The sequence below is a fragment of the Lactuca virosa genome, chromosome 3, assembly GCF_052849685.1.
Source record: "Lactuca virosa cultivar CGN04683 chromosome 3, Lactuca_virosa_CGN04683_v6, whole genome shotgun sequence".
NCBI lineage: Eukaryota > Viridiplantae > Streptophyta > Magnoliopsida > Asterales > Asteraceae > Lactuca > Lactuca virosa.
The window spans coordinates 161845425-161862027 of NC_136428.1; the positions used below are offsets into that span (position 1 = coordinate 161845425).

The 16603-nt window shown below is 36.8% G+C and overlaps 3 protein-coding genes across 3 annotated transcripts; all 3 read right to left on the reverse strand.

Moving 5' to 3' along the window:
* Positions 1–2340: 2340 nt before the first annotated feature.
* Positions 2341–4660, reverse strand: LOC145166764 (cytochrome P450 84A1-like). Its single transcript, XM_079085806.1, has 2 exons — positions 3625–4660; positions 2341–3153 (listed from the first exon to the last, which is right to left on the reverse strand). The coding sequence occupies exons 1-2, from the start codon at positions 4510–4512 to the stop codon at positions 2530–2532; spliced, it is 1512 nt and encodes a 503-aa protein (XP_078941932.1). The 5' UTR covers positions 4513–4660; the 3' UTR covers positions 2341–2529.
* Positions 4661–6623: 1963 nt separating this feature from the next.
* Positions 6624–7372, reverse strand: LOC145164222 (uncharacterized). Its single transcript, XM_079082947.1, has 2 exons — positions 7053–7372; positions 6624–6975 (listed from the first exon to the last, which is right to left on the reverse strand). Exons 1-2 carry the CDS (start codon positions 7370–7372, stop codon positions 6624–6626), a joined length of 672 nt encoding a protein of 223 aa, XP_078939073.1.
* Positions 7373–7605: 233 nt separating this feature from the next.
* On the reverse strand, positions 7606–9030 carry LOC145164223 (uncharacterized). Its single transcript, XM_079082948.1, has one exon. It carries the CDS (start codon positions 9028–9030, stop codon positions 7606–7608), a length of 1425 nt encoding a protein of 474 aa, XP_078939074.1.
* Positions 9031–16603: the final 7573 nt, after the last annotated feature.

Genomic DNA, 16603 nt, shown 5'->3' on the forward strand with positions numbered 1-16603 from the left:
GAAAAATTATTGAATCAACCCGAATTGATTATTTTCCACATAAATCTTATGTGATTAAATACGTATAATCATATTGATTAACAACATGAGAACAATTGTTGAATCAAGAATGCAAAATGAATCTTGTGCTTATAAATCATATGTGATTAAATACATATAATGATATGTGATTAAATGCATGAGACTATTTATTGAATAGTTGTTCTCATATATTTGAGCACCAATTATTATATGTATCTAATCACATATGATTTCTGTGGACAAAAACGAATCTTGTCCATATAAATTATATGTGATTAAACACATACATACACATGTGATTATATACATAAGAATATATATGAGAAAAATTATTGAATCACGAAAACAAATTTTTTCTATATATGTATTTAATCACATTTGATTATATGTTTTATGTGGACAATATTTATTTTCGCGTTCTCGATTCAATAATTGTTTTTTGTCATTTTTAATCGTATGTGATTAAATAAATTTAATCACATGTAATTGAATGTATATAATCACATTTTATTTTATTTGTAAAAATAAATATTGTCTTTATAAATCATAACATATGATTAAATATACGAGATCAATTATTGAATCGAAACCGCAAAAAAAAAAAAAAAAATTGTCCACAAAAATCATATTTGATTACATACATATAATCACTCATGAAAATGGAAAACATGAAAACGAATCTTGTTTATATAAATCATATGTGGTTAGATACATATAATCATATGTGATTATATGTATTTAATCATATGTGATTAAATACATAGAATCAAACATGATTTATGTGATTGTATGCATTCAATCATATTTGCTTTCAGGCAGTAGTGGTGGTGGTATGGTGGAGATGGGTGGTGGTGGGTGGTGGTGAAGATGGGGGGAGGGGGTGAGGATGGTGGTGACAGGTGGTAGTGGTAGGTGGTGGTCGTGGGTGGTAGGTGATGGAGGTCGTGGGTGATAGTTTATGTATTGTAGTTGTGGGTCGTGAGTGTTAGTGGTGATGGGTGGGTTTGTGGTGGTGGTGTTAATGGCTAGGTGATGTAGGGTGGTATTTGCATGTAGCACTGTTGGTGGTGCTGGGTGGTGATGGTGGTAGGTGGTGATGATGTTGGTGGGTGGCAGGGGTGGGGTGGTGGAGGTGGTAGGTAGTGGTGGTGGTAGGTGGTGGGTGGTGGGTGGTGGTTGTGGTAGTGGGTGGTGGTGGTGATGATGTTGGTGGGTGGCGGTTGTGGTGGTTGGTGGTGGTGATGGGTGGGTGGTGGCGTGTGGTGGAGGCAGGTGATGTTGATAGATGGTGGTGGTGGGTGGTTGTTGGTGGTGGTGGTGGTGGGGGTGGTGATGGGTGGTGGGGGTGGTGGTGGCGGGTGATGGTGGTGGTGATCGGTGGTGGCGGGTGGTGGAAATGGGTGATGATGGCGAGTGGTTGGTGGTAGTATTGGGTTGTAGGTTGTAGTAATAGGTGGTTGGTAGTGGTGGTGGGTGGTAGTGGGTTGATGGTTTTAGTGGGTGGTGGTGAGTGGTGGTTGGTGAGTAGATAGTGATGGGTGGTGGTGGTGGTGAGTTGTAAGTGGTGGTGATGGGTGGTGGTGGGTGGTGATGGTGGTGGGTTGTAGGTGGTGGTGATGGGTGGTGGGGGGTGGTGGGTGGTGATGGTGGTGTGTTGTGGGTGGTGAGTGGTGATGGTGATGAGTGGTATTGGTTAATGAGTTTTTTTAATTCTTTTTTCACTAGTTTTTGATTTATATTAATATTATTTTATAATTTTAGTTAAAAAAATTGTGTGGTCCAAATTTATTATCAAATGTTTCCGCAAAGAAATGTTCTCGATTGAACGTTTATATATATATATATATATATATATATATATATATATATATATATATATATATATATATCCGGTTTTTCCGTTTTTGGGACCGGTCCAACCGATCGGACCGGTAAGATAGCCGGTTCGATGTCCGATCCGATTTTCAAAACCTTAGTTTTATCTATATGTTAGTATAGAGAGACAAAATGTATATGTGTTGTTTATTTATATGTAATATCTATATTACTAAAAGTATCATTATTGTGACAATAAACATAATAAAGTTTTGTGAATGGGATGGTCCCACTTGGAAGAAGCCCGGTCACTCGTCAGGCAGGCAGCATATCATTTCAGTTGTTGTAGTTGGAGAAAAACCTAAAAAAGTTGACATTTAGGATACATCATAAAGAACAACATTGATTTTTACCAGGAATGACATTGATAGCAAAACTTATATGTTATTTCCCAAATATGAACACAAAGCCGGCATGTAATTCTCTAACGAAGACAATATAATATGAACACAAGAAACACAAGGAGTTTGAACATTTCAACATGTACATGAAAATATAATTTTTAGCATTATTCATCTTGTGTATATCTTTCTTTATGGAAGATGACTAGAAAGATGTAAAAGAAAAGCAATCTGATTTGTTGCATCATGCAACATAAACAAATTTTCACAATATCAAACTTTTCGCCGTTTCTCAATACAGCGGACACAACAAACGAGGAGTTGGCACAGCAACAAGTCGAATCGCTTTTGGTGCAGTGAGTCCAAACACATCAGTCATGTCAATCTCACTTGGTTTCATTCCATCAGGCAATTGCCATGTGAAGGAATGAAGAAGGTGAGCCACTGCCATCTCCATTGCGTATAATCCAAGTTGCATTCCAGGACATGATCTACGTCCAGATCCAAATGGAAGAAACTCATAATTGCTTCCTTTAAAGTCGGGTGCCCCATCTTGCAAGAAACGTGATGGGTTGAATGTGTGTGGATCCTCCCATGAGTTCTTATCACGATTAATGGCGAATGCGTTAACCATGACACGTGTCCCTTTAGGTATGTGGTAGCCAGCAACCGACGTGGCTTCTGATGACTGGTGCAAAAGGACAGGGATCGGAGGGTGGAGACGTAAGGTTTCTTTGATGACACATTTGAAGTAAGTTAGCTTCTCGAAATCTGACTCTACTACACGACGATCAAGGCCAACAACATCAGCGAGCTCTTGTTGTGCACGTTTTAAGGATTCTGGGGTGTGCATTAGCTCAGTTAAAGCCCATTCGATAGCAGAAGCAACAGTTTCAGTGCCACCAAACATTACATCCTACATATAAACCATGATATTATCAATATATAACAAATGCATTGTAATAATATAGTTCAAGATATATGAAACAGATAATTATATTTCTGAACCAATGATAAGAACATAATTATATATATGTATGTATTGGTGTGTTGGACTGGTAATCATGTGTAATCAATTAGTCAATTTCTATCCATATCCCAGTGTGATCAACTCGAATACTTAATTAATATTGACAACTTTTTGGATTCTACCTAATACATTTTTTTTATTGAACATGACATCAAATAGATATGTTTTATACTTTTTTATTGGATAGAATAAAAACCCAAAACCAACAGAAAATTGTTTTATGTGTCGTATAGAAGTAGTTAAAGTATTTACGACTTTGTTGTTAGTATTCAACAAAATGAATACGAAACAAATATTTTCTGAAAATTTCTTTTGTTTTGTTTTTTTATATATTAATGTAAACAACAAATTACTTACCATAATAATGGCTTTGATATTGTTTCGGGTGAGTCTGATCGCGTTCTGCAAATCCTCTCCTTCGTTTACTTTTCCTTCTTCACTGTAAAAAGCCAACATCTCATCCACCATATCATTATCTTCCTCGTCGCCGGTTTTCCTCTCTTTTGCAAGGTGCTCATCGATGATTTTATCAATGAATCTGTCAAGAGCCGCCCTGGCCTTGGGTAAGCGGGTATTCAGTCCAGCAGGGTCGATGAACCCCAGCCACGGGACAAAATCTGCCAAATTGAAAGCACCAAAAAGCTTCGTGTATTCTTGTAGAATTCTGATGAATTCTTCTTTTCCTTCATGAGAGATAGACCCGAAAGCTGCTCGGTAAATGATATCATGGGTTAACCCGAAAACAAGCTCTCCAAGGTTAACAGCGGAGCCGGAGCTTGCAGCGGTGATTTTGACCATGGAGACAACTTCGTCTCTGACGGAGTCCCATGACTCAGCTCGCTTTCTGCTGAACAGCTTCATGACGCAAAGCTTACGCATCTGACGCCAGAAGGGACCGTAGTTGGCGAACGCCATGTCTTGCCGGTCGTAGGTTAGGTAACTAATGGCGATGGTGGCCGGACGGTTGGCGAAGATGTTGTCTTGAACTTGGAGTACTTGCCTGGCTATTTCGGGGGATGAGACAGCGACGGTATGGCTAAATCCCATCTTCAGGTGAAGAAGACCACCGTATTTTTCTCCCAAGCGAGCAAGGCCACGGTGGGTGAGTTGGTCCATCATTAACATGTTACCGATCAGCGGCCACCCTCTTGGACCAGGCGGAAGAGGTTTTCGGCGTAATCGGGAGAGAAGGAAGAAGGTTAAGAGAGGGAGTACAACGTAAAGTAAGATGGACATAGGATCCATATCTTCCGGCAAAGAGTTTCTGTTCAGTAAGTCTATCGAAGTATGAGGGTAATGATGTGCAACTAGAAAACGCTGCTAGGTAAAGGAAGATCCAAGTGATGTGTATATATACAGGGTGGGCAGTGGTTGAAATGAGATGCAGCGGCACCTCTGTTTGAATGAGTTTGCATTTATTTATATCATTTTATATTTAATCCCGGATAGTTGACTATTTTAACACACACACACATATATATATATATATATATATATATATATATATATATATATATATATATATATATATATATATATATATATATATATATATATATATATATATATGGTGAGGTTGAATAGAGAACCATAATTAACCAAGGACCCAATCGTGAGCGTCGGAAATCATAACGATCAACGGCCAAGACAATAGATGTACACTTTAACATTGGACACACACACACCGTATTATACCAAAAAATCAACCCTTTACAAAAGAGCCCACCACTTTTTTTCGTTAAATTTTTTTTTTGCCAAGTTTTTTATCAAAAACAAAAAAAAAAAAACCGAATATACCGTTGTTCACGATTTTTCGTCCTCTTTCCATAGAGATCCATGATAATATATAAAAAATGAATATTTTTTTTTGGAAAAAAACTCACTTCATTTTCTTTGATGAAAAAAGTTAAGGTCTATTTTTTATAGAAAAAAAATTAATAAATGTATCAAAATTCATATTTTTTATACTTTTTAAACATAGATTCATATTCATGTTAAAAAAAAACAAACGATATTTCAGTTAAGATTCATATTGTGAACCTGTTCAGATTCACATTGTGAACCTCCTCAGATTCACAGTGTGCATAATAATAAGTCAGATTCACAGTGTGAATCTGAACTGATCAGAGCTTTTTCACATTGTGAATGTTAAAATTTGAAATATTCACATTTTAAATTCACAGTGTAAATCAACACTGATCGAGGTTTTTTTTTTTTTGTCAACCTTCTCAGAGTCACAGTGTGCATAATAGTAATTCAGATTCACAATGTAAATCTGAACTGTTCGAGATTTTTCATATTGTGAATATTAAAAATTGAAATATTTACAGTTTAGATTCACAGTGTGAATCTACATTGTTCGAGGTTTTTTTTTAATCGGTGTTGATGTTTATTAATAGAGTACAAAAAATTAATATTTTTGGTATAATTAGTTTTTTTTATAAAAATAAACTTAAATATTGAAAAAACTAAGAAAATTAAGTGAGTTTATTTCGAATAAAAAAGTTCGTTTTTTATATATCATCATGGATCTCTATGGAAAGAGGACGGAAAATCGTGAACAACGGTACATTCGGTTTTTTTTTCGATAAAAAGCTTGGCCTAAAAAAAATTTTAAATGAAAAAAGAAACAAATGGGTTTTGTTATAATCCGGTACATGTGCGTCCATTATAAAAGTTTACAACCCTTCTTTTGTCGTTGATCGTTTTAAATTCCGACGCTTTGGATTGGTTCCTTGGTTTCTTGATTAATAATGGTTGTCTATTGAACTTTTCCCTATATATATATATATATATATATATATATATATATATATATATATATATATATATATATATATATATATATATATATATATATATATATATATATATATATATATATATATATATATATATATATATATACACTAGCCGTTTAGCCGCGCTAAGCGGCGGGGCACGTAGGTTCTTTCGGTGATATGTTTCCTTTACAAAAATATTATGTTCCAAAAGAAATTACATGTTGAAGACAATATAATCAAACTATAGTGTTATTTGTTACATGATACATCAAATAACCAATAAAAAGAAACCAGTCAAAACGGCACAAAATATTAATCGTGCAATACTTCTTTATACACCACATTTGCTGTATAAACTCCATCACCTTTTGAATTTTCGTTAGGCTTCACTAATACTTTTGTATTGCAACGTGAAACCCCTCTGGACAATGCAACATAAAGTTGTCCATGCGAGAATACTGGGTCTGGAAGATAGATACCTACATTTGGAATAGGAAACTGTTTCCTCTTCAGCTTGAATGGGAACATATCATCATCAGATGGACATAAAGGAATCTTAGGCAAAAATATCCTTTATCCAGCATGTTGACCAACAGCTATTTCTGCATCAATAACATTTTGCTGAAAGCTTTTGCATATCAATCGGGTGTCATTACACAACCCATTTGCTGGGTCAGTATTCCATAACAGTATTATCGGGCATCCAACTTTTAATCGAAGGTAGTGCGGAGGTAAACCACTAACACTGATCGAGTTTAAGAATTCCAACGGATAGAAGCCATTTTTATCATCTATGGCTTCATCGATACTATAGTAAATTCTCTCTTCTCCGTGAAATCGATCGATCATGTAATCGTTAATCGCATCGACGCTGTCATTTTTTGTGGATAATATTGCTCGCGATATGATATAATCTGATTCAGACCTATTGAATTCCAAGGAGGGAAACACTGCATCAATCAAAGAATCCAATGATTTTTCTTTATCAGTGTATGGAATGACCATATCATCGGGGATGCGAATAAAACTTCCGTCCACTGTTTCTTTAATCCATCACCGACCTGTAATAGAAAGTTTGAGAACCATGGATCAGTAAGTGCTCTCATATTTATTGTTAACCACAACTTTATAATCGAAGACCAAAGAGGCGACATTCGTAGGCTAGAGTCTACAATTTGTGCTCGTGTCCCACGTCTTACGACTGGCAATACTTGTCTAAAATCGCCTCCCATAACCATTATTTTTCCACCAAAAGGGAGTGCCACCCCAGTGATATCTTGGATTGTCCGATCAAACGCCTCCACCACCTGTCGCTTTGCCATCGATGCTTCATCCCATATGATTATTTTTGCAAGCCGAAGTAGTTAACCGGTACCGCTTTGTTTTTGGATTCTACATAATGAGTTATTATCTGGAGTTAGAGGAAGTTTGAAACACGAGTGAGATGTTCTCCCCCAGGCATGTTATTAGCCGCAACAAAAGATAAAGCTGTGGCGAGTGCAATATGACCAAGTTTGCATATATTAGCAAGTAAAGCTTTGTAAAGATATGTTTTTCATGTTCTGCCAGGACAATCTATGAAGAACACTCCTGTACAATCAATACACACATGCCTCATGATCTCATCATACGCATATTTTTGTTCAGGATTGAGAAACTCTTTGGCACGAAAATGGTCATCTTCCACAACTATAGAGCATTCTTCTTGTACCTCGTGAAAAACTCCAGACTGTAAATTCAAATCAGTGTTTACAGTCGGGAGATCAAAGTTATCAAGCTTGTTACCCATAGATTGTAGGAATACGGTCATGTCTGTGAGGACCATATTTTGTACTCGATTAGCATTGTCGTATTGTCTCCTATAATCTTCTGAGAGAGAACTGTAGTGGGCATTCCATAACTTGCGAACATCTCCAGGATCACAAAAAACTAATATCGTTGCAAACAACCTTCTGAGAGCATTTGGAAATTGAAACAAGGAGGCCTCTGCAAGACATTGCGATAAACTATCATCTGTCTCTATTAACCCTCTTTCAAGTGCCGCTTTTCGAAATGTGGGATGTCTTACGTTATTGACTGTGTAGAGATCTTCAAAACATGTAGGACCCCTAACATGACATAATAACACGTGCAGATAGTATCGCTCACCTTCAGCAGGATTTGCAGAAACCAAACGACCTACTGCTGGTGATACTTTTTGAGGATTCCATAGACGCGATTGTTTATTCCATGTGAAGTGTTCGGGAAAATCTTTGTATACGTATTGTCTTGCATTAATGTTATCTTTATTCATCTTGAAAAATGCAGTCAACATTGATCTCTTATCTCTCTCCCTCTCAACAACTGATATCATTGCATCATCATCAGTGAACCTAACCGACTGTTGGTTCGGTAGATGCAACTGAAAAGTGATCACATTAGGCTGGACCTTATTAAGAGAAAAGCTAAAAATTCGCCATACTGCTTCCGGAGCGGAGACGTATCGTGCATCCTGAAAACGTTTTATCTCATTGATAACAACAGGTTGTGCATCTGGATTAATATGGATAACTTGCTTGTCATGACCCTTGTAAATATACTTAAAGATGTATTTCACTGATGTTATACTCGAGCAAACCTCAACATTTAGATGGCAGTTGAACATCATCAACAAGTTTGGGTTATATGGGACAACCCATCTATTATCCATCATAATACCTTGTTTATTCACAGCAATTCCATTATCTCTCATTCGATAAACCAGATATGCGTCTTTTCCTTGTGTTGTGGTTTCGTTGAATTGTCGAGGGTATCTAAAACGACAGGTTGGTCGATCGCCTTGCATACAATAACATTTTTCTTTTAATGTACCGCAAGGACCATGTATCATGTGTGATTTGACCATATCGTGTAGTGTAGGATACTTTGTCGGGTTTGGAATTTCGGCACACACATACTTGTCATAATGGTCTGCATTGGTGAGCTTCCATTCAGGTTTCATTATTAACAGAAAATGCGCATGTGGTAAACCACGTTTTTGGAACTCTATTACATAAACATATGCACTCACCACACTAAGGACGTGCCTCTTCAAGAGTTGTTCCTTAAAGTCATGTAACTTAGCACGAAAAACTCTTGCAACCAGATCTGGTCTATCTTGAGCTGTCTGACAATGAAGTAACTCATTTTGGATTTCAGGCTAATTCGGATTGCACATTATTGTAAGGAATATATCAGGTTTCCCTCCATCTTGGACTAAAGCCATAGCATCAAGAAATCGTCGTCGCATGTCACGGGGACCTCCGATGAAACTTGCTAGCAAAACAACATGTTGCCCAATCATACTTGGTTGTACCTCACCGGCATTGACACAATCCACAACACCTTGGTATAACTCCGCTCTTATTGTAGATTGGTTTTTTCTACAAAATTCCAAACGCGAAGTCTCAATCTTGATGTAGATATCTACCACAAATTGTTGTAATAATCTCCCTCCTAACATAATTACGTTCAAGTTTGATAGAATCTGCAACTTGTAACAGTAGTACTCCCGCATAGTTATAGTTTTCCTACCCATTATTATATCAGTCTCTACATAATGATTAAATTGAAAAAATTATATCAATTTTTACATTTGTAAAATTTAACGATATTAAATATGTGGCTATGCGTACCTTCTAGATCTTCATCGAAGTTTTGGTCGTCATTAACCATCTCATTGAATGAAACCCCTTGTCTTAGTATGTTAGAATGCCATCCAGGCTCACCATTTGGAAAGAATAAAGGATAACATAATGGATCATAACATCCCTAATAAGATTGAATTGTTTTTGGTTTGTCGGACATTCCATAAACTATTATAATACTTCTTTTATATGCGGTTATGTTGTCATTACCTTCAATCCAAATACCAGCAACCTGTGAAATTATATTATAGAAAAAATATGATTAAAACTGGTATGTAATTTGCATAGTTATATTTAATACATGAAAATTTTATTTTATTTTCAAAAACATATGTACATAATTAATTTCAAACCTCGGATGTGGTTGGCCGGTTGTACACCCTTTAGTCTAGTTCTACCGATACATTTAAAGTGACTCTGTAATTGTCGAGCGGTCCTAGACCAGCAAGGCTACGAAATATTGCAACGTATGGGTTTGTAGCAAAAACGCGAGTCAAAATTTCAACAATTGGTTTAGCAAGATTTTTCCATTCGAGTCTATTTGACATCTCAACTTCAACATCGTAAAAATACAATTGTAAGAACTTAGGTTCATCCTTTTTCCTTGGAACTAACTGGTCGATTCTATGGTATATTCCTCCATTCACACAAAAAGTGTATACCCCAGATGTCATATTGGCCATTGATTCATCCACTTCTACGCCCATTGATGCAAATGAATAGTTGGTGTTGTACACACATATATTTTTTCTAAACAATTTGCTTAATTTTGTTTCTGAGGTGAAAAGATTGTGTAATTCGTCAGTTTAAAGTTATTATCCGATAAGCACTATGATTATAAGGTAAAATATTAATTACGTATTAATTTTGTGGGAGCTTTTTTAGGTTAAATTAGTGTTATGTTTTTCAAATTAATAATGATATAAGTTGTAAAGATAATTTCGAAATTAAAATGTTGAGTAACATAGATCCTTATAATTTGGGATAGGAATAATTTTGAGCGGGAAAATAATGACACGTGGGTAAGCTCTCTACAATAAATAGCTATGTATGCTTCTGTAAAATTCCATATTGACCAGAATATTCCACCTGGGAAGAAGGTATGTTCATGTATTTTTTTGTTTTCTCTTTTGATTCATTTGTTTTGTTGTAACTAATACTAATTTTGACATAGAAAAACAGCTATAATGTCGAACTTGAGTAACAATAAAGAAAAGCAGGAATGTGATCAAACCATGCTTCAACTTTGTATGCATGAGAAACGGGAGAAAGAAAAGAAAAGAGAATGGGCATTGCTAAACTGGAATTGGGATGAGGTTGTTGATATTCTAAGTTCTGAAGATGAAAAGTTGGATGATGAAGCTGTGGAAATGGTTGACACATCAGATTCAACAAAACCAAAAACATTGTCACCACCACCAAATAGACCTCGTGTCAAAGTTCAAAGCCGAAACAGATGTTATAGGCTCCGTGATGAAGAAGGTGATGAATTTCATGTTGATGTCGGGTAAGATCATTTGTCCTTTGTTTTACAAAGGAACGACAAACACTGTTTTTTTTTCTATTTGTCATTATATGTGTAGTTATTTAATTGTTTGATTTAAACTTATTAATGCCTTCAATTTTATTTTCAGACATGGATTGCATACTGTTGCAGCTGAAAACCAGCCATCTCAGGGTGATGAAGATGTAGTTGTTAACACCTAAGTTTTTTTAGTAGATTTGTTTTATAATGCTGGAATTTTTTTGGTTTTGTCTTTCCTTGGATTGTTTCAAATAAGTTATATGTTTTATGGTGTTGATTTTCCTTGGATTGTTTCCAATAAGTTTAATGTTTAATGGTGTTGAATTTATGGAATTTTAATATGATCTGATTTTGCAAAAGTGGTTGGAATGAAAAAGTTATTATACACATCCAAGTTAATTTCTATTGTTGATTAAAAAAAAGTACATTGCTTAGTTTGGTAAAAAAGTTTGTTTTTTGATAACCCATGGAGATATTAAAGATTAAAACATAACACTTGAAATGGACAAATACCAATTTTCTTTGAGGAATAACTACCAACAGTGAGCATCACAAGAACTTTTTTAGTATAGTATATTATATAGTAATTTAGTAGTCGTTTTACGGTATAATGCATTGTTATTTAGATGAAATTTATTTTTTAATTTTTGTCGATGTAATATGATATGTAAATTTGAGATGTTAGTTTGAGAATAAGTTAACATAGAAGTTTCTTAAACTAATTAACTTCAAGAAAATGATTGTAAATTTTAAGTGAAGTGTTTTAATATATATTGTTATACAAACGTTTTAGTCAACTTTATCATGTTTTCATTATCATTTCAATAACACACCTTCAAAATTTCAAATTATTATTATTAATGATAAAAAAAAGCAATCATGATATAAACCAAAGACAAAAACCTTATGGTGTTTTCAATGCTAAAGGTAAAACTAATTTCATTCCTATGGGCAGCCGTTATATACCCTTTCAAAAGCAACATTATTGAATGAAACGAATTTGTTTGACAAAAATCAAAACCAAATTTAAAATGCCACTCAATCACCTATATTTATCCTTTGTAAAATATCACTCAATTTAAATCATATATAAAGGGCTATGCACAATTTGGTCTACAACTTTTTTTTTTCCATTTTGACTAAAATGTGTCGTTTAAACACAAACATGATCTATCACATGTTTTCCGGTAGACTTAAATTATTAATAAGACTATTCTTTACGTCCATTGTGAACCAAAAAAGAGAAAAAGTTAATTGTCGTCAAATGTTTGAATAAAGAAAAATAAAAAGTAATAATATATACATAACATATAAGGACAACCCTTGTCAAAAGCCATTGGATACGACATTACAGCGGTGTCACTTTGAACTTAAACAACTGAATGCAATTGATGATAAATAAAAATATCTAAGATCAAAAGTAATAATCTATACAAATAAACAGAAGAAGACATCTTTCAGGAGGCTCTTGGCACATTGAGCATCTTCCATGTTTCTATCAATTCAACTAACTTTTATTTGACCAAAGGGCCTCAAATGTATGAACTCACCTGTAAAAGGAAAATATTTGAAATCATTATGTTATAAACAAATCATTGGAAAATAACAATGTGCAGATATGATGTGAATATGTTGTGGCCACATCTTAGAGGGCAATTTTCATAATACTTTGAGAATCAAAAGAATAAAAGTTACTCCAAATATCTTAAATAATTCCTTAAATTCTAGAAAAAATTATAGAGAGAAACAAAACTTTCAAGGCATTCATAAAAGACAATTGTACCTTAGACAACATTGCAACATCAGGAACATAGAAACAATTGTGAGCCTCAGAGCACCTGCACATATTTGCTGAATGTTGGATGTTATATGAAATAAAAAACATGAGAGTTGAATGTTTAATGTCCTAATTAAGGATGTACCCAATAGTTGTTTGTCAGAAAGTTAAAGCCAAGTTATTGCTTCATCTTCTTTGATGAAAAAGGATCCAATTTGTCACAGTTCTGGTATTGTTGAATATGATTAAAACAGACCTGAACTATTAACTTTCAACCAAATTGCTATGGACAAAAGAAGTTACATTATACAAACATGCGGTTCTCAGGTGAAGCAGCAAACTATGACAAAACTTTGTGATTGAGACATACATTTTAACTGTGCTATATAATGTTCATACCATAGATAAAACTTTACTTTGTCAAACGTTTCTAAAAATGAAACAGCAGGAAAAAACTTTTCAACACAAAGGTTTGTGCGCATTATTACATATCAGTGCATAAATATATATAGCATAAAAAGGTTTGGATTTTAAGGTTTGTTACCTCAAGAACAATGGAGTTTTTGTTGAGAAGACAAACATGAAGAGATACCTTTTGTTTACCATAACTTAGAATTGAGAATTCGAAAATATTTAAAACGACACATCCTATAATATAAGACCTGGGATTCAATATAGCAATTCAGAAAAATAACAAAGGGTTAAACAGAAAAAAAAATATGGGACCAAGAAGGCAAAGCACAATAACCACGACACTTGGTGGTTGAAGGGGCAATGATGGTGTCCATTTTTGTGGTCGAAAACCAATTTATTTTTAATCGGTCCTGGTACTATTCAATCGTTTACAGTGAGAGAGAAAGGGGTTTATAGAGAATCGATTGGTAAACAGTTTGAGGGTGGACGTGGGGTTTAAAGGAGTCAATTCGATTGATGTCCTAATTAAGGACGCACCCAATAGTTATTTGTCAGACAGTTAAAGCCAAGTTATTGCTTCATCTTCTTTGATGAAAGAGGATCCAATCTTTCTTGGAGTTCACTGATATTGCGTGCAGTTCAGCACAACATTCTTTTCAAGTAAGGAAGAGACTCAAATTAAACCAAATGACACATACAATCGGATCTGGACAAGAAATCCATCAATGAACATAAAATCAGACCTGCATCCATTCATCACCAAAATGAAAATCATATCCTTGTTAATTGATAGAAACGTCACCAAAAAAAGTAGAAAAAAATCGAACCTGTAAATGGTGGTGGGATCGAAAGCAGCAAACAATCCATCAATGAACATAAAATCAGACCTGCATCAATTCATCACCAAAATCAAAATCATATCCTTGTTAATTGATGGAAACGTCACCAAAAAAAAGAAGAAAAAATCGAACCTGTAAATGGTGGTGGGATCGAAAGCAGCAAACAAAACCCTAACACGCGGTAAGCCGTGATGGTGGTGGGGTATGTGTAACAAAAATGATTAATGAAGCATATTGACAGTGGTAGTGAGGTGGGCGACTGCGGTAAGCCGTGATGGTGGTGGGGTATGTGGTGATCGATTTTGGTGGTGGTGGCAGCAGTTTAGGGTTTGTAGAGAGAAGGAAGGGAGAGATTGAATTATTGAGAGAGACAGAGGCGATTTCAGAGAAACGGAGCCAGTGTCGAACAATGGTGAAAGTCAGGGTAGGATGAAGTCAATTATACAAGAGAAAGGCGTTGAGAGGTAGAGCTAAAAATCTGGAGACGGAGAGGACCGAGATATGAGGCTTTGATTACAATGTGGGACCGAGTAAAAGATGTCATTCAAAATTTAATATTATTTTATTCACAATTAGTTGTACTTTAGGCTTAGAGAATTGAACGTCTTAAAAAAATATTATTATTATATTGAATCTATCTATGGAAATAGTTAGATTTCTTTTACAAGATAGTAAAGACATATATATATATATATATATATATATATATATATATATGGGAGCGTTCAATCGAGAACATTTCTTATAGTGAGAACATTTGAGAACAAATTTAGACTACATAATTCTTTTAATTAAAACTAAAAAATAATATTAATAAAAATCAATCAATTGTTACAAACAATTAAAAAACTCATTAACCAAAACCACTCACCACCCATCTCCACTACCTACCACCCACCACCAACGACCACACCTACCACCATGCACCACCACTCATCACTACCGACCACCACCAATCATCACCACCACCCACCTCCACCACCGCCGGCTACCACCACCCCACCCATCACCCACCAAAACCACCACCCGCCACAACCATCACCACCTACCTCCACCACCCCAACCCACCTCAATCACCTATCACCACCACCCGCCACCACCACCACCCACCACCACCACCACCTATCACTACCCACCAAAACCACCACCCACCAAGACTAGCACCCGCCACCACCATCACCACCCACCACCATCACCGCCCGCTAACACCACCCCCACCCATCACCCACCAAAACCACCACCCGTCACTACCATCACCACCCATCACCACCAACCCCACCACCTCAATCACCCATCACTACCACCCGCCACCACCACCAACCACCACCACCCATCACCACCATCCGTCACCACCACCTCCACCCACCACCCACCAAAACCGCCACCCGCCACTACTATCACCACCCACCACCACCGCCACCCACCATACAACCGCCACCACCCGCCACCACCACCCACTACCACTACCTACCACCCAACCACCACCGTGCACAACCACTCATCACTACCACCCACCTCCACCACCACCTGCTACCACCACCCCCACCCATCACCCACAAAAACCACCACCCGCCACCACCATTACCACCTACCTTCACCATCCATCACCACCTTCCCCACCCACCTCAATCACCCATCACCACCTATCACCACCCATCACCACCATCCATCACCACCATTCGTCACCACCACCTCATCCCACTACCCACCCAAAACCAGCACCCACCACCACCATCACCACCCATCACCACTGACCACCACCACCCATCACCACTACCCGCCACCACCACCTGCCCCCATCACCCCCACCCACCACCCACCAAAACCACCACCACCCATCACTACCACCCACCCACTACCCACCATTCTGACCACCACCTACTATTACCACCAACTACCATCCACCACCATCCATCACCCTTCACCACCACCCGCGTCCACCATCCATCACCACCACCCCCACCACCCCCCCACCATCACCACCAAACACCACCACCTATCACCACCACCCACCACCTATCACCACCACCAGCCTCCACTACCCATCACCCACTAAAACCAACATACACCATCACTACCCTCACCACCAACCGCCACTCACCCACCCACCACCACCACCTATCATCTTCACCCTTCTCCACCACCCATCACCACCACTCGCCACCGCCACCTGCCACCCACCATAATCACCACCCTACATGTCACCCCCACCACCACCTACCACCACCAAACATCACTACACACCACCACCACCTGTGATTATGTGTATATAATCACATGTGATTATTTGTATTTAATCACATATGATTTATATGGACAATATTCTTTTTTGT